Genomic DNA, 27234 nt, shown 5'->3' on the forward strand with positions numbered 1-27234 from the left:
TTGCTTAAGTAATTATTTATATTTTTGTGTGTTAGCCTCATTGTACTCTGTACATGCAACACAAATACATTCCTCCAACTCTTAGTGAATGTGATTAGGAACCCTTCCGCTTTCATTGTCATCCGTCAAATTCCTAATCATCTTTGGATCTTTAACCACCCTGAATTAGGACTAATGTTCAATTTTTTTTTCGACGAATACATTTTCAGGGGTAATATTTAAACCTCGCTCAGTAAATACAGGAAAGAAAACCTCTGTTGACAGCGGAAAGCAAAAACAGACTATAGAAGATGAGGTCACAGCATTTTTTCAGCTTAAGTAACAAATGCAATCCAAGTACACTGGTTTTGTATGAAGGTATGAGAGAACTGTATACACAGCATTGTAAGATGACAGACGCGTGGGTGCGGGTAGATTCACAAGCATGCATACATATATGTGTCCCTGGATCACAAAACCAGTCTTAAGTAGCACAGGAACATTTTTAGTAAAAGCCCAAAATACATTGTATGGGTCAAAATTATTGAATTTTCTTTTATGCCAAAAATCATTAGGATATTAAGTAAAGATCATTTTCCATGAAAATATTTAGTAAATTTCCTACCCTAAATGTATACAAACGTTATTTTTGTGAGTGGATGGCCTGCTACAGTGCCTCTGTTTAACAACTTCAAAGACAATTTTCTCAATACGTTTTTTTTGCACCCTCAGATTCCAGAGTTTTAAACAGTTGTATCTCCGCCAGATATTGTCCTATTCTAACAACTCATACATCAGAAAGCTTAATTATTCAGCTTTCAGGTGATGTAAAAATCTAAATTTCGAAAAATTTACCCATAAGGTTTTGTTGTCCAGGGTCACATATGTACATGTTGCTACATGTATGTCTGTATGCTGGTGTTTATGAGGTATGAGACGGTTCAAACCCAGACAAGTTCACACAACATATTAATGTATGTACAGAATGTATGTGAGCACACAGGTAGTTGTTTACAAAGGAGATATTTCAAAGCTGCAAAGAGGAACGTGAATGCCAAAATATTATTGTGGTTTGAGCATTAATTTTAGATGAAAGCTATTCCCAATCATGATGTTCTTATGGCTTGGAAAAAGCTACGGTATAGCGTTTCTGAAACGGGTTATGAAATAGCTATTGAGATGCAGCTCGGAACCTATATGGTCTCGGTCACGCTTTTAAAATAAACTCCTTCAGAAGTTGGGAGGTATGTTGGTATGAGAGGTAGGTTGATGCATGCTAGCTTTTTTCTGACTGCGAGCGGAATCTTGAGGGGTCAAAGTCGAAGTGTCCAGGACAATGCAAACGGTGCAAAAATACATGTCCCAAATCGGCATATGTGGAAAAACAAGTGCTTCTGTTATGCTTTGCACAAACAAATTCACCATTCATGGTTTACCCTGTTGCACGCCCCCCACCCCCTGTGGCTCTTGATCACACCTCCTGATCTTCAAAGACCTCCAGGAAGAGTGGGGGGAAGAGTTCTGTGGGACATTCCACCTTCATGTGCAGGAAGCGACTGGCGTGACAGGCTCCGATCATCCGCAGGTTCGTGACTTTCATCAGCAGCTTGGGCCAGAAGTGCGAGATGTTGTGCTTGCGATAGTTGATGTAGTGCTCGAACGCCAACAGGTACTTCTCCTGGCAATTCTCAATCTTCTCCACACACGTCAGTCCTGAACGATCTGTGCAAAGAAATAATCAAATATTCATTTTTTAATTTTCTATTATTTTATTTCACTTTCTATTATTTAATTCAGTTTTATATTATATTGTATTTTCTATTTTTTATTTTTTCCTTTATATTTTATTGTTTTATTTTATATATTATATTATATTCTATTTGATATTCTATTTTATTGTTTCATTTTATATTATATTATATTATTTTACATTTTTATGTTTTATTTGATTTGATTACATATTATTTTATTTAATATAATACATTTTATTTGATCATTTACAGGTTCTGAATAACATTAGAGTGACTAAGCAAATATAGAATTTACAATTTCGTCAATTGTCATTTTTGGATGAACTGTTCCTTTAACAGCTTACAGACACTCGCATATGTCTACATTCTCCTCCCCTTTCTCTCACCTGAGCTCATGAGCAATACAGCCTGCAGCAGCGCCACCTCAGAGTCGTCCAGGTTGAACTGCGACAGGCTCTTGCCCAAATCAAAGATGGCGTCAGACACCACACCTAACCCCCCATTCTTCAGCTGCTCTCGACTGACCGCCATCTCTCCACTCAGGGTTAGGGTCTCGCTCTCGGGGTCATACCGCACGGCGGCACGCAGCGACATGATCTCCATGCAGCAGCCTTTCAGCAAGATGATCTGGTCTTCACAAGGCAGCTGCACACCAACAAGTCAATAAGACACATAGGCAAACACAATGGATTGTTGTGCTTTCGCAGATCATCTGATGCTTTTGACATTTACAGATCTGTACAGACATCATGAGATTCGAGGGTGTTCTGAGATTAAAATCTCTCCTCTGCTGGAGGTAGGAGGGAAGACTGAAAGTAACAAGACAGCGAGTGACTGTTCGTGATGATTATGTGATCGCAGGAACAGTTACAGTGACATTAGAATAGAATAAAAACTACAACAGTAAAAAGAGGAGGAACGGTCTGTAATCACAGTGCTGTTTTAATTTAGCAATTACACACGTGGTGATGTACGTGTTGATGTAAATTCATTACAAGAAACCCGAAACAGCCATTATTTCGTGTTTTTCAGCCCCTTTGAAAAATGTAGTATTTTACAGTCATTACCTCAGAGAACATGGGCAGTTTTTTGGCAAAGTCCACAACTCTCGTGATAGCAGGGGTGATGATCTTGGTAAACTCACTAAAGGCCTCCAGGTCAACTTTGTCGTTCTCTAATGTGGGGGCTGGAGACTGTCCAATGTCTTCAGGCTGAAGAGCAAACACATCAACCATATGACAAATCGTGGCCTTGGAATTATAAAGTTCTATCTACATTCCCAGAAGTTTTGAAACATTGAGCTTCAAAGTTTTTGCATTCCAGTTGATTTGTAGATAAAACCTTTTTGTTTAAGAAAAAATCCCACAATGTGCACAACGTAAAGAAAGCAACATTACATAATGTAAATAAATTGTCACAGAATAAGAATTTATGAATAACTCAATTTGACAAAAGTGTCAGATAGAAATCCAAAGCGAAGAATAATGTTTTTTTTTCCATTTTCCCTTTGATGTTGATGTCTGTATGTTAAAGGTCTAGTGTATGACATTTAGCAGCATCTAGTGGTGAGGTTGTGAATTGCATCCAGCGGCTCACTCCACCGCTAGCCCCTCCCTTCTGAAGCACTACGGCGGCTTACACTGGACTAAGATGTCATCATGTTTTCGCTTATTTGCTGAAAGAGATCACGTATTTACAAAACGCACTCTGTAGAGCAGTTTGTCCGTTTAGGGCTACTGTAGAAACAACATGACGAATTCCATGCAAGGGGACCCGCGGCGTATAGAGATATCTCATTCTAAGGTAATAAAAATATAACGCCTTATTATGTAAGGTCTTTATACACCTTTGAAGACGTAGTTATGTATATTATATTGAATTTCTGTCAATAGATCCTCCAAAAATGACACACTGGGCCTTTAACTTTCTGTCTAATTGTTCTGAATTGTTCAAAAAATAAATCCTATCTAAAAAATAATAATATATCCATCCATCTACCAATACAATAATCTATTCACCTTATTTTTCTAAAGTAACATGATTTAACAGTGACACCAAGAGATGACGGTTTAAAGGACAGCAGCGTGTAAATGTGTAAACACTGTTATTTAAAGCTACATTCCGTGTCAGCTTCATCAAAGCTCTCAGCATCATCAACACTCTGTCTGATACATCATCTGGTTGCTAAGCAACCCGTGTTTTGACCTGTGACATTCAAACACAATTCCCTTGATGAAGGAATTATACAAAGCAGGCCAGCGTGACGATCGTTGCCAAGGCAAAGGGATGAAGGGGAAAGAATCAGATGAAAACCAGATACTCTTGGAGATCTAACTCTGTGCTGAGAGATAATCCAACCATCTGTACAATACAGTGGGTGAAAAACACAAGCAGGCCTCTTACCAGAAACTTGCGTTTTTGTTTCCAGTGCGGGCCCTGGGCATTGGTGTGGCGATGAGCCTCCGTCACCATCCGGATCAGTTCCCACTCTGAGACCGTAGGCTCAGTTCGATTGTGCAGAGTCTTCACGATCTCCTCTTTCTTCCTCCTCTCCCGGTTCTCCTCAATCAGACGCCTCTTGGCCACACGTTTCGAATCATCCAGCACCACTGCCAGGGACATGATTCACTTACTCAATCATTTAATATTTCAGTACTGAAGAGAGTAAATGATACGCAAGACAAGGGACACATTTTCAGAGAAATAGAAAGGGTGTTTTGACAAATTTACTAAAATAGAAATCTCACCACCATGCTGATTTAATGTTCAGTAAACATTGTCTAAAGACTTAAAGATATAGTTCACCCAAATATAAATATATTTTACTCGTCTTCATGCAATTCCACACCTGTACGCTGTTAAGAGGAAGTTCATGCTGCTCTTTTCATACAGTACAGTACAATGACAAATATTAATGTCCATGTTGAGCTCCAAAACGTAACATTTTGTTACTATACATACAATTTGGCTTCATAGGTCATGAACTTTCATTATTTTAACAATCTGAGAGCAAGTTTGATTTTGGGTGAACTGTTCCTTTAAGACAATACTAAGCCTTGAAATGATTTACATTAATGGTCATAATAAATGTGACCCAGTCTGTAAAATCCAGTCTCAAAATCAAAGATGATGACGATCCAAAGTTAAATTTCAACTACGATTTTAAAGGGATAGTTCACCAAAAATGAAAATTCTGTCATCATTTGATCACCCTCAGATTGTTCCAAACCTGTACAAATTTCTTTGTTCTGCTAAACACAAAGGAAGACATGTGGAAGAATGTCAGTAACCAAACAGATCTCATCCCCCATTTACTGCCATAGTGAAAATAAATACTATGGGAGTCAATGGTGGATGAGATTTATTTGGTTACTGACATTCTTCCATACATCTTCTTTTGTGTTTAGCAGAACCAGGAAATGTATACAGGTTTGGAACAATCTGAGGGAGAGTAAATGATGACAGAATTTTCATTTTTGGGTGAACTATCCCTTTAGTTCTGACATGACTGTCCTCAGTCGATATTAAAGATATCAACGTTACATTTTCACAGAATGTTATTTTGTAAGATGAGTTTATGTTAAAAAGAGTAAATCACAAAAAATGACTGTTTTCACAGTCTGGGTCACAAATGGTATGTGTTTGAACACTTACAGTCCATGGCCATTCCCACAGAGATGCACTTCTTAAAGCGACACAGCTGGCACTGGTTGCGGGTGATTTTGTCAATGATGCAGCAGCCATCATACTTGCAGGAATAGGATGGGTTAAGATTTTTCTGTATAGATCTCCTGAAGAAACCCTGGCGAAAATTGTTCATTTTTTAAAAAAATGTGTACTCGAACAGACCTTCCAATAACCTTGTGTGTAACATTGTTGATGTCATCTGCTTAGGACTCTTATTTTGAAAATGCAAATTTGGAGCAAGAAACAGAATAATAATGTTCTTGGTAGGTTTTAGTTGTTATAAACATTCATTACAGAGGTTATTAAACTGATGCTACTTACAATCCAATGTGGTACTACAGGTGCTACAGGAAGATTTCAGGGTTCAGAATCTCACCTTGCAGCCCTCACATGTGATGCAGCGGTAATGGTAGCCGGTGGCTTTGTCCCCACACACCACACATGGCTCATCCTTGTCCAGATAGCTGGGAACATACCCTGGAACAGAGATGTTCTTCACTAGAGGAGGAAAACAGGCTGTTACCACACGCACACACGCACACACACACACACACACACACACATGAACAATCTCCTCCTCCTACAAGCCGCTTGTTCTATTGGGATTGACACCAGACGCGGCGTGACACGACACCGCTTGTTCTATTGGGATTGTCATCCAGTGTGGACAAAATGTTTAATTATAATGGGTTCTAATGTGTTTTATTGTCTCTTGTCGCGTCGCATTGCGCCCCGTCTGGTGTTGACACGGTGCGAGAAAGCAGCTCTGCACCCAGTAACATGCATAATTAAATGGAAAGACAGAAAAACATTTCCCGTATCATATTATGAGGATCAGCCAGCTGCAATAAAACCCTCATTGGGAACATCACAAGACTGGAGCTTTATGCATTTATTTTTCATTTTAGTCTTGAGGGGGAACCAGCAGCAGTTCTGGCACTCTTTATGCACCAGGCTTGATAAGACATGACCAGAGGAAAACACTGCTTGTAATAACTTTCCCCTTTCATAAGTGCAAGATGTTTTAGTCTAGTGGTAGTTTTCTTTTAGCATGAAAGGAGAACTGGGTTCAGAACCTGAACAGTTTTCTTTAATAAACCCAGAAAAACTGCAGCTGAAAGCCTGTGATCATCGTGCACTTTAATTATATGAAAAGAGCGGTTTTGACATTTTCAAAATAAATACTCTTGTGTTCAATGCGGGGAAAAGTCAAAGCAACAGGAGCTGAACATGATGAATTTCTGAAATTTAGAAATGTCACAAACTGAATGTGTGATTTCTCCCACAGCATTATAGATAAACATTTTGCCTATGAAAATCATATGACTTAAGGGATAGTTCATCCAAAAAGGAGAATTCTGTCATAAATTACTCAACCTCAAGTTTTCACTAACCTGTATAAATTTCACAAATTATCACAGAGAAAGATATTTGGAAGAATGTTAGCGAGATTTCTGGGGCACCACTGACTACCATTAAAATGGTTGTCAAAGGTCCCCCAGAATAGTTTGTTTTCCTAAATTCTTAAAAATATCTTCTGTTGTGTTCAACAGAACAAAGAAATTTAGAAAGAATTTTTGGGGCAATGATAGGCATGACATTTCTGACAGGAGTGCCCCTGGATACACTTACCAGACTGGATCTTCATAGAGCATTGACTGTTCCTTCTTTTTCTCTTCAATCCATTTGGCCACCTGGAGAAAAAAAAGAGCCAGAAGGGATACAGTGTAATTTAAAAAAAAGATTTTACAAAATAATTTTACCAATCTAAAATATAGATTGCTGAAATTGCATGCCATCCATTGTGTCAATTGTTTCAGAACATAGTTTACATTATATCAACTGTAAACGGTAAAGCTGTCTATTAACAACCCAATAAATAATTTAATAATAGAGCTGTGACATTACTCATAATTGATTTTCAATTTTAATTTTGGTTGGTAAAGCGATTATTGCGTCACATTGCGTTTCGTATGGATTGTCTCATTTCATTGTGTTACAAATCCTTAAATCCTTAACTCTTCGTGAGCTGTGGCGCGTTTAGTCAGTTGAATGTAGTTATTATTATTAATACCAAAATGTTAAATACGTTAAAGAGTTTAGTTTGATATGATATCATTTTTTATACAATTTATTTGAATGTAACTGAATTTTATTTATAATCTTTGTATATATTTAAATGTTTGCATTTATACTATCTATAAATGTGTATTGATGTGTGTCTTATTTTTACACATATCTTTACTTATCTATTTTAATGCAATTGAATTTTATTTATTAACTTTATATTTTCTACACATATTTTTTATTTGTTTTAAGTTGAATACAGTGTTTGAATACAAGTTTGTGAATGATTTATTTATTTAATAAATACACGTTTCCAAAGTCAATGAAATAATAATCATTGATAATCGTAATCTCAATATAATTTTCATAGCTGATCAGCCATTGTTTATCAAAAAGAATAGGGAATAGTCTATACGTACAGCCATGAACCATTTTTTGCTCATTGGTAGTGAGTGGCAGATGGTAAGTAAAAGCACATTATCATTCAAAAACTTTCAATTTTTGCATGCTTTTCAATAAAAGATATATTTCACCATGTGTTGGCACTGTTTGGAAATTATTTTTCTTACTTATGCTGACTGCCATAAATTACTCTCAACAGTGTTGCATCATCTTGTCAAACCGAAAGAACTGCAATAGATCAAATCACAGATGCCTCTCACGGCTCAAAGACCACAAGAAAATACACAAGTAACACTTTCATGTCACGTATCCCAGCATGTAGGCTAGCCAATAACAGCAAACGTCTCGCCCGGCAATGTATGGCAAGTAAAACAATAACACACCCCCTTGAACTCGTGCACAGTCCAGTTCAAGTGAGGCAATGAGCCATACACACTACCACACAACACCCGTATAACCTTATAAACACTCATCATAATAAGAATTCACTGTGAAGATCAGCAACTGTCACATGCAGATTTCATAAATAAGACCATGTGATGTCAGAAAAACAATCTCCTGAGCTAAAAGACCACAACATGATGACAAACATGAATAACTTGAATCAATGAAAAATGCATCATTTCGCAATTCCATACATTGACATCTCAAGCGCACATCTTGGGTAATTTGCAGTTCAAAGATAAAATATCAAACCACTGACAGATCTCCTGGAGATCACAGTATTATACATCCCAAAGTCCTATGGACATTCTGCTTATACATTAACAGACACGACAGAACACAGACGATGGCCAGAAAAATAAGAGATGTTCAAACCTGTTGACATAATGGGGTTGTAAAATGTGCATGATTGCCGTCTCTCTCCTCCTGCCAAGCTGTAAGCAATCTATCTGCACTAACAGGGACTGTGGTAGGATGCAACTTCTCTCACCCACCCCATCGCTCTCTCCCTCACACACACTTTCATCACATCCCTCCCTCAGCCACAGCTCCTGTGCATCAGAGGGCCATGTGTCACGGGTGTTCTGTGAGCTCCACCTCTCCTTCATCCCTAACCTACAGCTCTCATCTTCCTCTTCGTTCTCAGTTTTCCGCCAACAAAATCTTACAGGATGAAGCAAAAGACCCTATGCCATCTGCTTTAGGGACATACGGACTCATCGGTCAAAATCGCCTGCTACGGTGCTGTCAGGTGTGGCATATTAAGCTCAGCTTTTATGTTCAAAGTTTGTAGAATATTAAAACATCTATGCATAAATCATCACTTGTGTAGTGTTCAGTGCTTTAAATCAATATTTATTTTTATGAATTTGCCCATTTGACGGGTCTCTAATAAATACATATAATAATAAATATATTAATATCATATTATATTTATTCTATAAAATATTTTCTGCCAATGATCAACTCGTAATCTAGTAAAATACTATAAAAATGATAGTAAATAAATAAAACAATAATATATAATATAATAAATAAAACAATTCCTAGTCTTGCATATCAGTTAAAATAAAATAATGTGATAAAATCAATTGTCATTCATCAAAATTATTTTTAAATCACCCCGATTGTTAACAGTTTTGCTACATTTCTTCATGCCCCCCCAAAAAATCACATTCTACGTTCGAAACATGTGGTTAAAGATACACGTGCACTGTGCGAGATATCAAAGCGAAGTGCACAGGAGTACGTCACACTTCCTCCCGGCACAAGCAGAGAGCACCGTGAATAAACGCTTCAGCAAAGCTTTTAAATGTTCACTCATCCGCACTTGCTGCTAATCAAATTACAAAGTTGTAATTAAATGGCGGATAACTATTTTACAGTCTGAAGCTTCTCTAGCTGCGTATTAATCCCAGAACTGACCCATAGGGGCCTGAAACTGCGTGAGGTTTTGTGCACGCAATAATTTGAGAGGGGAGGGAGGGAGCAACCATGAGGCGGCACACAGAGAGACACGTGCTTGTTTTCTCCACACACACACACGCACGCACGCACGCACGCACGCACACACACACACACACACACACACACACACAGAGCGCCTCAATGACACATGCAGTTTACAGACAATCCACTGACTGTCATCGTAATTCAGTGTCCTGAATTGTCCCTCGCTCCACGGCGGCCCCATCTGGCTTCTGTATCTCTACAGTTTTCTCTCTCTCTCTCGCATTCAATCTCACTCTCTATTCATCTCCTCATCTAATCCAATGTCTGCTGTTGACGTCACTAAAACACTTCACACGCTTGAACCAATCAGCAAGCACTTCTAATTACAATTACATTACAATAGGTTTAGTAAACCTCAACACTTCTGAGGTTTAACACACAATGTGTTTAGAGTTTAAATGGATATAATGCCTTAATCAGCTGTGGAAAAAATTAAGAGACCATTTCAAAATCATTTTCAGTTTTTCTGAATGTACCATTTATAGGTATGTGTTAAGGTAAAATTATCATTTTTGTTTCATCCTGTGAACTACTAACAATATTTCTCCCAAATTTCAAATAAAAATATTGTTTCTATTTGCAGGAAATGAAAACTGGAGAAACAGGTGAAAATAACAGAAAAGATGCTCTGTATTTTTTCAGACCTCAAATACTGCAAAGAAAACAATTTTATATTCATTTTTAAGCAATACAACAGTAATATTTGTATATGTAGGAAAAGTGCAAAAAAATTGTGATAACCTTGATTTTTATAAAAGATTTCATGCGTCTTGTCATGCTGTCAGTCTTTCACATTGCTGTTGGATGACTTTATGTCACTCATGAGGTTTGATTTTGTTGAAATTCAACAGACACTGGACTGGAATGGCCAAAATACACCTAGAAATGCTGATTAAAGAAAAAAAAGTGGCCGTATATGTTGCATATCTATGCAACAAGCATACAAGTAGAGTTCTTATACTGTGTACTTGAATGGGGAATAACCACTTCCATTGTATAGACACAAAACCACAAATACATTTCTCAAAATATCTTCTTTTGTGTTACATAGACAAAAGAAAGTCATACAGGTTTTAAATGGCATGACTGTAAATAAATTATCACAGATTTTTTTGGGGGGGCTAAAACCGTGAAATATTGTTCTGCCACTAATATAATTTTTCACATAGCTCTTTGGAAACAAGCATGCAGAATAACTCACCATGTCTCGTCTCCCTCTGGCAGGTTAAGGTCCTGCTCTTTATGTTCCATTCACTTTAATTCCATCCAGCGTCCAATCACATGAGACTGAGGCAGACCAGACCCTTGGCCTGATCAGCATACACAGGTCAGTATCAGTCAGCCGCCACTGGACATGGTCACAAGACTCTGGGCCAAACAACACAATTTTATACCTGTTAAAGACAAAACGAGAAATTTTAATCACAAATTCATTATTCCAATATATACAGTGTTTGAGCATCAAGAAACTGGATTCATCCACTCAAATCAACTACACGGCACCTCTAGGGGCTGTGGGCACACTGCATCTTTAAACCAGCTGTGCCACAGTTTCAACACATGGTGGTGCGCATGCACGTGATATCATCCTCGTCATCTAAACTCTTGCCCCCAGGTTTCATTAGAAGTGAAAACGGGGAAACTGACAAATGTACATCCCTTGCGTCTGATGTGTGTTATTTTTCCATTCCCGCTTAGTAATTGATATGGCTTTATTGTGCAAGATCACTTACTCTGCTGTTACCATGGTAACCACCCGGCCATGGACTAATTATAGAAAGGCTGAACTGGGTTATTCCCTAATGGCTGAGCTTCAGTGCTTACATTTTTGGCAGTCATGCCCGCTCAATCCACTTTAGGATTTATTTTACTTAGATGTTACAGTAGGACTGTTTAACTTTGAACAAAAACAAGAACAAGGACCATCCTTCTAAACTTATAAATAAAGAACTTCTGTTTATTATTAATAAGAGAAGCGGACCGTGTGTGAAATGACCAACATCTTACATCAGTCTTATATTAGTAACTTCATATAGTAATTTTTGCTTAAAATAAAAATCTGTTACATAGCCATCGCATAGTAATGTATATTATCCTCTATAACAATCCGTTACATTTACCCATTCAATTGTTCTAATAAATAACTCTTTTGTGACTCTGTAATGGGGCAATCTGTTAGACTGTGTGTGAAGCGTTTTTATATGTGAACGGTTTCTTTAAGACTTTAAACGGCACAGTAAAGAGGACATTCGTATGTACTGTATATGTCTTATTGCCTGTTTAACACCTATTAAAATGTCCCTCATGTATCAGGTGAACACAATAAGCCACTTAAAACAGCCAGCACTAACTTGCAAAGGTATTTAATAGTACATTTTAATATATATATATAAAGTCAGGTGGTTAAAAAATATTGTAAAGAATATTTATTTGTACTGCGTGTCTGCTCTGATCTGGTACCTGTACTGTTGGATAAACTTTTGGCTATAGAATAGCATACGTCCTGACTTTTACAGGTCCTATAGTATAGAAAATGTATACTATGCAAATATTCTGATGTAACCGGTGCAGTCTGTGTTTCTGTTTGGATTCTGTTGGGTTGTATAGCTCTTTGTTGGTCGCTCTCTAAATGAATGAATATACTGCATACTGCATATTTACATTCACATTTCTGTGCATTGCTTATACAGTATAGGCACTAAAAACACATACTGTAGGGTGCAGATGTGCTTGTATTTTAATCAAAGCCCACTTAGCATCAGTGTTTCCCCTACCTTAGGGGGGGCACATTTTCTCAGTTACGAGGCCTTCTATGTTTCATACATACTGTGGCTATCAGAATATAAAATAAATGGCCTGATAAAACATTAGATGTTAACTTTTTAAATACATATTCGACTGGGCTCATTTGATTAAATATTATTTATCAAAAAAGTATTGTCTGGACCTCCGCCGCAAAGAAAATATAGAGACCGCACCCCATCCCCCCAAAACCGTAAACCTAGGGGAAACACGAAAGTTATCCTGCATATCATAAGAGTGTGTGTCAATATAGCAAAATCTTATCAATATTACATTTTGTTTAAGTCAATATTGAATTGATCAGTGCTGAATGGCTATATTTTTGTTTTTCTCAGTCCTATATACTGTATATACGTTCTCAATGTTCTTGGTGGTCCAACAGCAGATGGAATCTGAAGGATTATGTGGTGGAGCCAAGATTCACACAGGCTTGGCATGAAATTTAGAGCTATCTTTAGGTCATGTTTAAAAATACATCCCATTATACAAGCAACAAAAAAACATAAATTAGAGGGTGATGGGAACACTGGCTTATATGTGGGGTGCTGCTGTTCAGGAATGACACCAGCAGAAAAACGTACACATGACAGTTGTAAGCACCGTTTTTGTGGAGCGGTTTTGCTTCCTGTGTGGTAAAACTGAATCTTTACAGACACCTCAAAAACAACTGGTGGTAAGAAAAGATGTCGACGCGAAACCATTATGTGCATGTTTAAGATTTGAAAAGCAAAAGAAATCACCTTGTCACAAACATTCTTGGAGGAACTACAGTGCTGGAAATTCCCCCAAACTGAGCATGTGCACGTCAGTGTTCAGTTTCTCTTTAAACTGTAGGAATTAGAGATCTTCGCAGAGGACCCGGGCCCCGAGGACCTGAGACCCGTACGGGTTCGGATCTATATGGTCAGCCGGGTTGGATCCCAATCCTATTTCTTCGGGTCTGTGTAATACCCGGTTCGATTGGAGAACACCCGTAACTTGCCACTTGTGAAATTAGGATGAGAAAAATGTGAGCCTGGAAATAAGCTAAAAAAAAAACACGAGAGATCTCAGCAGTCAGCAGCAGAACTCCGCCACAGTATGTTACTGCCAGAACAGCTTGTAGTAACACACACAGACGCAGCTGATGTGAAAAAAGCACTTCTTCTGTCTGGGCCTCATTTGTGCAAATTGTGGACAAAGACGACAAAAAAGTTAGCACTACACGCGATGCATTTTTTAAGTTTGATTCAGTGCGCATTTCTCCCATGCTTATAATAATATGAATGAACAGTCTTGTTGTTTCTAAATTTTTGGTCAGAACTAGGCTCAGAGAGCACAGAAAGGATAGCAAACAAATAATACTGCTGCTAACGTCAACGGTCATGGCACTGAACGAGCAATCGTTATAGTTATTGTACAGTTGTATTGTGACAGCAGGCAAACTTTTGAAGCTGGAATAATGAGTGGATTAAGCATGCTTGTTTAATCGGCGAAAGGAATAATATGGATGAAACATTAGCAAGGAGAATTGTATGCATCACAGGTTTTTGACCTGTTAATAGCCATTTGCTGTGAAATATGTGCTGATCGGGTTCGTTCGGGTCCAGCTTTTAAATAACATTCAGGTCCGGGTAGTACATTTCTCGGGTCTGCACGGTGTAACGTTTCTTGTTATTTGGTTGATTAAATTATTAATTTTTTTATTTCGTTGCTGGGGTGCCAGACAGAGTTACTGTCATTTAATCGAACCAAACTTTCCATTCAGTCAAGAAACTTACAAAGGCCTATGTATAAAAACTTACAAAGGCCTATGTATAAAAACTTACAAAGGCCTATGTATATAAATAGCCACGGACCCTTTTGTTATAAGTTAGGAAATTCAGTTAATTTGCAAATAAACAGCCTTCACAGAGAGAGAAAACAAAACAACAAGAAAAAAGTTCTGGTCCAACTTTCAAAATATAGTACAATCACGGGTCTCTTTGGGTACAGATTTCTGGACCCGTGAAGACCTCTTGTAGGAATGTTTCAAGGTGTTTTACCAGGACATGGATCAGAAATGATAATTGCCATCCGATTACCATTTCAGACTCCTTTTTTAACTGTAAATCTTGTTAGGTAAGACCATCTGCTAAATCTCTCAACTATAAATGTAATGTAAATGGCATATTTTTATGATTTGGCGAGATAAAAACATATATGTCTGTATATACCGCATTTCACATTTAGCAAATTCTTCTTTTTTATTATTCCAGTTACAGTTTTATTTCTTTTTCCAAGCCGTCGCATCCTGCACAAAACATAAACCTGCCAAGAAGCTGAGAATTATTCTGAATGCATGAAAGTACATGCAAACCATACTGGAAAATTCTACATAACACATATATAATTATACAAAAACACCTTTTAAATGGTGAGTGCCAAAATAAAAACTTTGAATGCTCAATCTGTGGCATCTAAAAACACTGTAAAATGCCAAATCGAGTGTGTAGCATTATCTAAAACAAAAGTCTCTGGGCCATTTAAATGGAATCTCAGAGTATAAAATTACACGGTGGTGACATTTCTGCCTTCATTTAACATATCTCAAAGACAGAGTGAAGCTTTAAGTGGATCCTTTCTTGTTTGCTGACATTTACCATTTTTGGACTTGGTATGTAAAGGGTTTTGGAACTTGCAGAACCTTTAATGGTAACTTAAGTGTAAAAAGGTCATGTTTTGGCTTGACAACTGTATATGAGGTTGTACAAAATGTGTGACCTTATTCATACCTCAAACGAATACCTGAAGAAAAACTATCTAACAATCTCCTGCGTGTTGCCCTGGAAACCGTCCCCTGATTCAACAAGTGAATAGCTGCAATATGTTTCATGCACTGACAGTTGAGGTCATGACTGCTGGATGGAAATGCACTGTCAGAGCTCCATCACTTCATGTGCCCCTTTTCATTCTGCTCTGTCAATAGCAATTGCGTCTAAAGAGTCTGAGCAGTGAATCAGTTTGTGAATATGCGATGTGACATGCGACATTGAGAATCTGATTTATTTCTGACACCACATTGTGATTAAGATGCGGCAACAGAGACTAAATGAACTTCTGGCAGGTGCATTGTACATTTATTGTGAAACGATCCAGGCCTCGGGTCGCATCAAGTGAAAAAGCCCAGAAGGATTCGTGCTTACTTTAAGATTGCTTAATGCCTGCACTTTTTAAATGCACAGCAAATTTTGGCTTTTAATCATCACAGAATGTGAACATAATGTAACTTTGTCCATTTGTATTGTTACAATATCGGTAATAGGTAAATGAACAATGTTTACCATTTCTCCTTGTTACCTAGATATAGAAATGCACATTTCATTTTTTGAAAGTCTGCTGGATGTAAATTGTGTTCGGTCACAACATGAGGACAAGCCGAGTAGAACCCCAGTCTATTTATAACGAGACAAGACTAGACTAGACTTGACCTAACTTGACCTCACCTTGACTATGAGACACACCAGTCACCAAACAATAGGGTAAACACGAACGAACAAAGCTGAGACAACGGAATCATGAGGGCTATACACACACTAAACTACTCATGAGAAACAAGGCACAATTAGGGTGGTTAAACTAAAGAACACGGATGTAAGTCATGTGACATCAACAAACTACAAAATACATGATTTGACATGACAATTAAAGACCAAAAACACACAAACATTACAACCAGGCAGCTGTCAAAATCCACTAGAGGATGAGTTTTCCATTGTAACACTGTAACAAAACAAAGTGATTTAAAAAAAGCATTTTTTTCTATTTTAAATGTGAACAAAAATATAAGCTGATGTCATAGTATTACTGCTAAATGCGCACTAACACACAGCTGTCATAAATCACATTTAATCATAAGCTACAGCTAAATTTCTATTCTTTCTGAGACATTTCATACCCAAATCAAAGAAAGAGTCTGGGTCAATGTTCCCAGCCATCCCACAACAATATTGGTCTTAGGCAACGGTCTTTCAGCATGAAGGTCCAACATACCTTTGATCTGGGGTGGAATGCCTACTGCATTCACAACAGCCCTTGATCCTTCCGAAATCTACAGAAAACTAGTTTTAAACGGAAGGTTTTGTGAACCTGCAGGGTAAGCAGTAGAGTTAGCTGGGCTTTGCCAAGAATTCCTGAGGAGCCAGAGAACATGTGACCAGGCCAAAAAAAATACTTACATCCTATCTTTCCAAATGCTCTGTCAAAACATACCGCGAATGGTCATGTGACTCTTTTATATGCCACGTGACTTGTAAATACGACAAAAAGTGTTTCCATTGCATTTTTAGCTAAATATGCCTTTATCGTATTGCCTGAAAAAACACCTCATACGAGCATGAGAACTTTTTTTTTTAATTGACGTGTTTCCATTGGGCGTATTTTCAATGCGCTATTTCAATTTTCAAAAGAAACCTGGCTATTGTCAATCACATACTTCATGAGTCTGATCGCGTGAATCACCAACCTACACTATGTCTGTATGGAGTTCAAGGTGTGGAAACGTCAAAAAAGTGTCAACAGACAGGTATGTCACCAGCTCAGCACACATGTCAAAATACATCAGAAACACACATATACTTCAGATGAAAAACAGAGATGAAAACAGACTGACAAACACACAAATCATCCTGCAGGAATGTAAAGGATCTTTCTCGCTCTTCCTCATTCATACAGTACACACTAGTTGCATGTGCAGGCAGTAACCTGTGATTTATTTCTTAAAAAAACATAATATATAACAAAAAAACAACTGTTGGTTTTTTCACGTGAAGATTTTTTTGATAAATAACACTGACACACACACACACACAGATCAGCACGAGCTGAGTGAGCGGGCAGAAGAAGGCCAATGAAATGTGATCTACTTCAATCTTCTGGTTACAGTGCAGTCACTGTAAGGCACAATAGGTCTCTTTGGGGCTGTGGCTGGCAGATGCAGAGGGTCGTGGTTTGACCCTGGGGACAGTTCCACTGCACCTGTGCCATTTACACAAGCTGCCACTATATACAGTCAGGCTACTGACACCTCATTCAGTCATGGTACACGTGTGCATGAAACGCACCGGGAGAATCGAATTCCTTTGAAAACCATTCTGGGAAAAGCATTCGATAGCACAACCTCTGAAGTGTATTAAATGTATATTGCATAAGGAAATGGATATGAAGTAAACAAGCAGAATTAGGTCATGTAGTGGCAGCCGCACAGATCTGACTGACACTGACACCAGCTGTGGCGTTCACACCGTGCATTTAAGAAATGTGATATTTCTTTATATCAGGCATATGGTTTAATCATACCACCCGAGGGCGTTTTCCAGTCGAAACGGGTAAAAGAAATAGAGAACAGTGATTTGAGAATTTGAACTCTCATGGGGTTCACCGCCCCAACACAACATATCAAAGTCGGACACATTTTAATATATGGCACATGTTGTGTTGCGGTGTTATGCTGTTTGTTGGGGGTGGGATGGGAAAGCTATTTCGGAGCCATGAGTGTTAATTCTCGGGTTAGTAAGTCTGTGGATCATTGCCAGCCACAATGTTAAATGTATAGTTTTAACTTTTCCAAATGACTCCATGTCCTTGTACTTATAGTGTACTGTATACCACTAGGAGTCATTAATTAACCAACAGGCAACCTTCGGCCAACTTGTTTGCAGTTTCAATAAACAATACAGTATCAACGTTTTAAAGGGGTCAATCATTTAAAGTCACCAAGGGACATTTTTAGCAACCCATTTTACTTCAGCAACAGGATACACAACAAGAAAAAATGTAGGGCAGGGGTTTGGTCAGATTGTGAAAAGTGGGTCTTACATACCAGAGGTTTAAGCTTAGAAAGTTGCCAACTTTAATGTCAAAATAACAAGAAAACGAGAGAAATTGGATTAGTGTTAAAGTATTCAGATACTTTAACAGAGCTTTTCTTCCTTAGTGTTTCTACTTTGTCAGTAAAGAGTCTCAAGAGGGCTCAACGCTAAGGATTTTTTCGACTGGCCCGGTTGGGCAAGTGATTCCAATTTTTACTGGCCCTGCCAAAATTTTCACTGGCCCCACCACAAAAAAAGTATTAAATAATATCTAGTTATTTGTTTGTTGTTTTTTTACCTATGTAATCTTAATAAATAAGGGTATGATACCATAAAAACTATTAGCCTATCACTCAAAATTTCAAATATTGTTGAAGACAACTTATCAGTAAGTAATAAAACAAGATCAAGTAATAAACGTATGTGCAATAGCACAGATAAATGTAATAAAGAAACATACAAATAATCAGTGCATTTCAGGTGTTTTAGGTTGGTCTAATTATAGTAGTTAGTTATCAGGTAAAGAAATACTTTATTACATTTAATACAGTGAAGACTATATTGATTTAACCTTACTAAAGTTATAATTTAATCAGTGAAGAGCAGTGAGTGTTTTTTGTCTTCGTTCTTTGTTGTTTGATGACCAAAACTGAGATGTTTATTATGCTGCTGCCCCTTTAAGAGATGCACGGGTCTAATATATTGTATAATACATGCGTTTTGTTCCCGTAAGACATGATTGGTTACTTTTTAACAAGGATACTTGGTAATATAGGCATTTTGGTGTAATATAGGTATTTTTGCATAATTTTGTGTCTATATGTCTGATTAAGAGTGAAGACATGAAAGAGAGCTATATTCAGTATTTTCCACGTTGTCTGATGCGGCATTCCGGCCGCACGCGTATCTCAAACAGCACGTGAGAACCGAATCCAGTACTCTTTTGCATCTTGGGAATTCTTGGGAATATTTGAATAGGCAAGTCTTAAAAACGTACAAATTATAATTTTCCTTGACGATAATCGGGCAAGTGACAGTTCTCTCAACTGGCCCGTGGATCTCCCATGCTGGCCCCGGGCCATCAGGCAGTCCTTTATGTCGAGCCCTGGTCTGGTCTAAAAACATCAACATCCAGCATCCTGGTACAGGAAATTAGACAAACACTGCAGTGGCTAACAAAAATCCCAGAAGTACAAGTATCGAGAAGCCAATTCTGTTGCTACCATTCATCACACGATCTGTTCACAATCCATCTGGAAAATGTTTAGGAAGCATTCGTGAACAAAAAAAACTCCATGCAAGCTGCAAGAGGTGTTCCTCCTATTCTTTAACATCAAATACAATAGACCTAGACCTCACAACCTATAATCAAAGACCGACAGCCATTTTTACAACATACACCAAACACAAGGTGTGCAAACAAACAGTGAACACATTAGCCTATGGCACATATTCATATGATATGATAATGTATCTCTCAGTTGTAATAACAGAATGGTATGTCTTTACAGTCAACCTGGCGCCTGCTTTACTAACACGCACACAACTATTCAGAAGTGAATGTGATCAGATGAAAAAGAGCCGTGCATTAATGAAAAGATTGTGAAAGCAAACAAAAATCTGGTTTATGTTAAATAGTAGATGAAATATTAAAATGCTATTTATCAGAGCTACTGTATAATGACAATGTAACCTTATTAATCTTTTAGTCAGAAAGTCACATGGCATCAATTTTAAAGCCCAAACTGTGAGAAGGTCATTTATCCCAGCATTACTGAATCAAAATATTCTCCTTTTTCATTTTAAATGTCTCACTAGAGACCATTTAGCACAGCTCTATAATAACTGATTCATCACACACAACATAGCAGGATCGCATGTCTTTGATGTCTTACATTAGTGATATGAGAGTCCAGGATTGCTTAAAATTTGCGGTGCATTAATCTCCACCAAATTATAATCCATCATCATAAAGTTATCATTGCTGATAAAACTGCTCAGATGTTTTGACCTTGTTTTATAAGATGGTAAAAAGCGTTAGGGCTTGTTATTGATACAGCTCATTTGTCATTCTCATTTGTTTACATAGTCTTGTAGAAAATATTAAAAGTTCTGACACTGCAGTAAACTATAATATTATTCTCCTCAGCCAATGTGGAAGTGAGGAAGAAGACAGCTAGTCAAAACTATGTACATTTATGGCCAAATTCATGTTTACTGTACCGTACTACACAGTGATTTTCTAACGCAGTTTAAACTGTATTAAAACTGTAAAAACTGAACTGTGGCCAGTTACATTTTTTAACAGAGCAGACATGCAAACCAGACAGACTGCCGTAAGCTTCTGAGTCTGCACTACATTAAGAAACTGGCTCATGAACCGTGGCCAAAACCAGCCCCTGCCTGACACAAATTTAGCCTTAGGAATGTTAGGGGTCCAACACAAGTTTGGCTCTATCAATTGAGGCACTAGTTTAAATACCCAAGAAAATAGCATTGCAATTATGTTTCAGTTAAAAAGCATACATTGTGGTTACAGTATGCTATTTAATACAGTAATGAAGCAAGACAAACATTAAAGTCCTCGTGAACCGGAAGTTGTGATCGTTTTTACTTCCGTATATTGAAGCATTTCCGAGTGAAATGGAATTTGGAATGAGAAAAATAGTGGCCGTTGCTTTAGTCTTTCTCTGCAATTTGATTGGATGCATAAAAACAGCCGTTGCATTTTGAAATGGAACTGGCAGCAGACTGACAGTTGAAGGGGAGGAGATAACGGATGCTCCGCCCAAGCAGTCTAACATATGTCATTTAAGATGGATAGTCATTACAGGACGCAAGTGCATTTTCCGATTTTAACTCAAGTTCATGAGGGCACACGATTTTTAAAGAGTACATAACATGAGATCATGAAAATTACATTTCATGCAGTGTGTAATGTTGCCATGTTTGATAGTAAGCAGTCTGCCAAGTTGTAAATCCGAAGGTGAATGAATAACTAAGTTATTGTCTTGGAAAAAAGGGAGTCTATTCTGAATCACGCAAACGAGTCGTCCCTAGTCCGATTCGCGAACCGCCACGGATTTACGTCACTACATATACGTAGTCCCCGCCTACGTTTTGCTAGGACTGCCCACGAAAACGTCACTCTTCTCCCCCAAACACTGTAGCTCCAGAGCCTCATTTGCAGTAGACCAATCACAGCAGACTAGACCATCTGACCAATCACATCAGACTAGGCTGGATGTAAAATGCGTACGTACAATTTGTCCCTGCACTTTGCAATTTGTAGTTGCACCATCTACACTGTAGGTGTACACATCCGAGATTAAATCTTACATCTAGTCAAAGATGACTGAGAAGTCTTGACATCCAGATGGTGCAGCCGGCCCCTGGTAATCATGGATACTAATAGATTCTTTAGCAACTATCTAATACAGTATATCAAGGTGAACAAACTCAGTGAATATATAACTAAATTAGATATGATACTGATAACCCCTAAGCTTCGGCTCATCAGCTAGAAACTTTCCCTTTTGAATGTCACACTTAATAAATAATGTTTATACTTTGAAAGTAATTACTTACAAAGTAATCGGAATTATGCTCCATGGCCTTTCTTTTCCATTAAGGTAATAAATCATTCTCTAAGAGGAAACGATCATCAGCTTATGTTATTTGTGTATGGCTCAAGAAGACTACAAGACACAAAGTGTGGCTTTCACATTTCAAACAAACATGGCAGGCTTCAAATGACATGATGAACTATAACCTACAGCAGCTAAGCCTAAGTATCTTTAAACTGAAGACTTGTAAGGAAGAAACTTAATCATTGGCTGATTGAGTTTTTTGATACCGGAAGATGCGTAAAGTATTTAAATGTTAGACAGTCACTTTTGCGGAATGTAAATGATCTCAAATTTTGTTTGTTTGAGACATTCTCATTACATATTTGATTCACAATCTCTTTGCAACTATACTTCAGTAAAAGTCACCCCCGATTTTTTTCTGGTCTGGCTCCAATATAGCACACTGCAGATTTTAACTGCTCCATTCTTCTATAACACCCTCTTGCAACCCCGCATTACATAGTGACAGGAACAATCTGTGCGGACGTGTTCCACACCAACTGTGAAAGTCAGACAAAAATGACCAGGGACCTTGTTAAAAATAAGGTGTGATTGTGTCATGTTTGGAGCTTAAGTTTAATAGATTGCGTTACAAACAAAACAAATCTAAAAACAGATTTTAAAAACGGTAAATGACTACATTCACAAATTTACCACAACACTGTACAGGAGTTGAGGGATTTTACAATTAATTGTGATTAATCCAATTCATTCATTTGCATATCATATCATAACATAAAAATGCAATTGACACACTAACAAATGTACGTACATAGCCAATCCTACATTGCAGAAAAATCTTGAAGGCAGAGAAAAGCTCAGTCCTATCAGAGCCATTGAGATAGAGAGTTCAGCCAACTCCGTTGACTCCAATGGAACAGTTTTTTCACAGCAATAGATGCTCTCAATAGTTGCCGGAAGTTACTAGTAATGCATGGAGCTGCGACTAAACAGACCAGCTGAGGTAAACTTTTAACCCATTTAAAGACGAAAGCCATTTAATGAATAAAAAAATGAAAGAAATAAAGCATTTAAAGAGAAAACATAACTTCCAAGAACTATCTGAAGGCTCCTGGAACTATCTGAAGACTCCATGAATCACGTGACACTCCTGCGTTTTGGACTTCCGTTGGAAGAACTCTCTCTCTCAATGGCTCCGAGTCCAAAAGCTCAAACTGACCACAAAGATGAATCATTGGATGACTCTGGTCATCATTACAGTAACCATGTGACCATATCCATCTGTCAGTGAGTTCAATTACAGTCGAATTAGTAACACAGGAATCCTGTTGTTTGGTCTACAAAAATTGCTCAGTGGTGAGCGATAGTGTCTGGGTCTTTATCACCGCAATACATCATATACACAAGAAAGATCCACACCCACACCAAGACCTATGCAAAGTGGATCCTAGACGAATGGTACAAAAGAATCAGAGCAACATTGTGTTTATCTCAGACTGATATCCTCTCATTCACATACGACAGAAGGATTCCGAATGGGCTCTATGCACGTGTGATTCCGCGTTTCACATTCAGAACCCTCTGCAGTTTCCGGTTGGGGAGACTTAAAGCAGAGAGAAATGGAAAAATGAGAAAATAGTTATACAGCACTTCTATGTACCACCACAGCTGTGTGCCGCAATGTACAGCATGTGCTAAACTGAACTATTTTCTCATTTTTCCATTTCTCTCTGCTTTAAGTCTCCCCAAACCGCAGAGGGTTCTGAACGTGAAACGCAGAAGTCACGCATGCATAGATCCCATTGTATTTTTGAATGACAGCTATATGTACCCTTTTCCCTAATTACTTTAATCTCCTTTAGTTTTAACATCAGTGGACATTTGAATCAAAATCTTTGCTTCGTGCTCCATGACAAAATATCAGAGAAGATCAAGATATAATGCATCTAAGCTGGCACTATAAAAGCCATTTAGCCCCACTATAGACCAAATCCCAAGACAGGACAATATGGTCCGGTTTCACAGACAAGGTTTAAAGCTAGTCCACTCCCAGAATAAATGAATGTGTGATCTGTCTTAACTCCATATAACTTGCCCAGAAATATCTTAAAATAGATCAGTGCCATTGTTTTGTCTCGTTGTTTACATCCTTTATTGTTGTCAAACTTGAATGTACGAATAAAGTCTTCTGAAATATGAGGCGCGAGAGGTGTGTCAATGCTGTATCATAGGTACAAGTACTGAAACATGTGCAGACAAATCTATAGACTAACGTTACCTAAAAAAAATAGCAACGTGACTCGTTCCTGATCACATCAAAACATCTTGAGGCACAAACCTCCTAAACAGTCCGTTAAAAACATGAGCTTGTTTCTAACATGCACTCTCCATTAGAAACCACGTGATCCGCTGCGATCATTTCTGTCAAGAGTTGTTAAAGAGTTACAAAGATGGCTGAATAAAATTACAACCATCCTAATTTTGGTCAAGAATAAAGCAATGAAAATAGATCACTGTTGATAGAACCCTATTCCAGCACGCTATTTTTGTATCGTAAGCCTTTAACTGACAGCGCTGTAACGCTACGCAGGAACGCACATGCTCGTGGACTTTGGGAACATTAAGTTCAGCGAGTATAGTGCACGAGGCGAGATTTCCCTCATACGACCTGCGCACTCCCGCGACGGCCCCTCTGACGTCAGCATATCGCGAAAGCAGATCAGGAAGTCAGCTGTGCTTGTTATGCAACTAAACTCCTTTCCTTCCTCTCGCGCTCGTCTACCTCCACGCTAGTGATTTAGCCGCACATGCAGGGCACGTAAGGAGACGGCCCACCAGTCCCTGAAGTACGCTACTCTATTTGAGAATAAAGCTCCACGGTGTCTGAAACGGAAACTGAAGATGACCGGAGCTGACAGTCTGTTTATGTTCACATGGTCTACTCTAGGTTCTTTAAGAACGCGCGCCCGCGTTGTACACATGCACTGAATTATTCAGCCCTTCATGGCGCGGAGCGGCTCGTATTTTATTCAATGCTGTTCAAATATTCGGACAAATAATTATTTATTCATCACACAAATATGATAGTTTTGAGTTATGCCCGAGTTCGTGGCGGTTGTCTTGTATCTTTGCATAATAAGTGACAATCCCTCAACTATGTAAATTAACTGGGCAAACGGATTTAGTCATGCCACAAGAACTCACTACCAAAACATATGCGAGGTTCATTTACATTTTCAAATATTATTCACTAGTTGTCACATGGGGCGGTGAAGAACTCTATCACCAGCGCTAATCCTCGCGGGTGTAATATACCAGTTTTATAATGATTGTATTCAAGCCACATGGAAACTAAATTGACAGGTCTTGGTAAGCTTAGTAAGTTGCACTTTTACTTTTGACTTCAGTTTTGAGGCGGTCGGCCATGCGCAGATCACAAAAACCACGAACGCGCCTGCTCATCGGCGCTACTACCTCGCAGATGCTTTACGGCTCTGCGCTTTTGCGCGCACCATAAGTAGACACTTCTGAAGTGAGAAGCTCGACACGACAGCTGACCTGGGAAAATTACTCACCCCCTCCTTTTGAAGAAAGACAAACTGCTTCCAAATGCCGAAATGCGTGCACTGAAGTCCAGCCGGGCTCCTTTACGGAGGGTCTTCACCGTATTCCGGGTTAGCTTTAAACGCAATGCACGTTGCGGAGAAATACGGCTACATTTGCACGCCGCTAAAACAGTTTAAATGGTATATTTGGAAAATATCTACTTAAAGGCAGTTGGTACATAATTTGTTCGTCTAGGTGTGAAAGTGTACAGCGATTATGTTTAGCACTACAGGAAAATGCAAGAGCATTATAGTCGCTCCACCCCCTTAACGGTAAGGACGAGCCGATGGTATAGAAGTATCTGACTATATCAAATGCTGCTCTCTACAGGTTTGTAACAGCTTAAACCTTTTTAACACTGTCTGTGATACATTACCCCGTAACACTTGATTAGACAAGTTGTCAGTGTTTACATATCGCGGAATTTAAAAAAGTTTTCTGTGAACATCTAGCAGCATATTATGACATCCCAAGGAGGTTGTTTACGGGTTAAGCATAACGTAAACAAACAATATTTAGTAATAATAATAATAAGCATTAAGGCAATGATTTTTACTTTGATATGTTTTATTAATTTGTTTAAAATGTCCCAACCATTGTTACAATCATGGTGCAACTGTGCACACTAATTTCTTATAATTAATTGTGTAAATATGTACAACGTACAGTGTAAATATACTACTGCCCTATGCACATATGACTAATATACCAAAACTCTATAGATGTTTTGGAACATGATGATTATTGTTTGTAACATCAAAAGCACATACTGTACCTTGCTGAACAGTACAGGTCAGTTTTGCCCAAAGGCCTTTTAGCAAGATTACAAAGAGGAGTCGAACACTGAGAAAAGTGATGTGGCTTTACATTTGCTATGACATCTTTGCCTGGGGCTTGTACTGTGTGTCAGTCATTGAGTGATTTAAGTGAAGTTAAATATACATTCTGACATAAATATCCAGGTTGGCGCAGGTGAGCAGCACACGCAATGGTATTAACTCCATTTAAATCAACATGAAAGAGAGTTGAGATTAAGGGGACCTGCTCATGCAGAGTGTGCATTGTGATGCAGTTTGTAATACAAAATACTCGTGGTTTAGGAGCTGCCTCGCCTATTCGAAGGATGTGTAGCTGTTCTGCTCTTATCTCGGTGTCCACATTAAAATTTTGTCAGTTTCATAAAAATTTTGTCTGGCTTTCTATTTGAACATTACTGGCTGATATGGTGTGATAAGCCAGCAGAACTGAGCTCTGCGGTGTGCTTTAACATACAGTTTATTATAGCCTGTAAGAACAATTTTTGTACAGAAAAAGCTTATATTTCAAACACTGGTAAATAGAACTTTTATTCTTGTTACATTAACGTGTATAGAGAATGCAGCTCTAAACATATTTAGAACAACTCCCTCCAAGAAACTGGAGAGGCAAAGAAATATTTTTTAAATGCCATTCACGACAATAGAATATATTCGCCTCACTTTTGTAATTTGGTCTCATGGTAGATCTGCCGTTGTATAGACTTTAGTTTAAATCTATAGGCTTTAATGAATCTTTGGGGACATTGTC

The 27234-nt window shown here is 38.2% G+C and overlaps 1 protein-coding gene across 6 annotated transcripts; it reads right to left on the reverse strand.

Moving 5' to 3' along the window:
• Positions 1-32: 32 nt before the first annotated feature.
• thraa (thyroid hormone receptor alpha a) lies at positions 33-26803 on the reverse strand. 6 transcript variants are annotated; one of them, XM_057345514.1, is made up of 9 exons: positions 25638-26803; positions 11044-11236; positions 7050-7111; positions 5794-5894; positions 5385-5532; positions 4134-4339; positions 2798-2941; positions 2117-2375; positions 33-1701 (listed from the first exon to the last, which is right to left on the reverse strand). In XM_057345514.1, exons 2-9 carry the CDS (start codon positions 11091-11093, stop codon positions 1451-1453), a joined length of 1221 nt encoding a protein of 406 aa, XP_057201497.1. In that variant the 5' UTR covers positions 11094-11236; positions 25638-26803; the 3' UTR covers positions 33-1450. The 6 variants fall into 6 exon arrangements, with proteins under 6 accessions (XP_057201497.1, XP_057201496.1, XP_057201495.1 ...); XM_057345513.1 differs by having other exon boundaries at positions 5794-5915; XM_057345512.1 differs by having other exon boundaries at positions 5794-5933.
• Between the last annotated feature and the right edge of the window lie 431 nt (positions 26804-27234).

The sequence above is a fragment of the Triplophysa rosa genome, linkage group LG11 (assembly GCF_024868665.1).
Source record: "Triplophysa rosa linkage group LG11, Trosa_1v2, whole genome shotgun sequence".
Lineage (NCBI taxonomy): Eukaryota > Metazoa > Chordata > Actinopteri > Cypriniformes > Nemacheilidae > Triplophysa > Triplophysa rosa.

What these genes read in the sequence shown, in the direction of transcription:
- thraa (XM_057345509.1), bottom strand. Translation starts at nt 8,938, where the DNA reads ATGAAGGAGAGGTGGAGCTCACAGAACACCCGTGACACATGGCCCTCT. An exon ending in CAACCCCATTATGTCAACAG is followed by an intron (nt 7,112 to 8,705) that starts GTTTGAACATCT and finishes TTTTTTCTCCAG; the next exon opens with GTGGCCAAATGGATTGAAGA. An exon ending in TGTATTGCTCATGAGCTCAG is followed by an intron (nt 1,702 to 2,116) that starts GTGAGAGAAAGG and finishes TTCTTTGCACAG; the next exon opens with ATCGTTCAGGACTGACGTGT.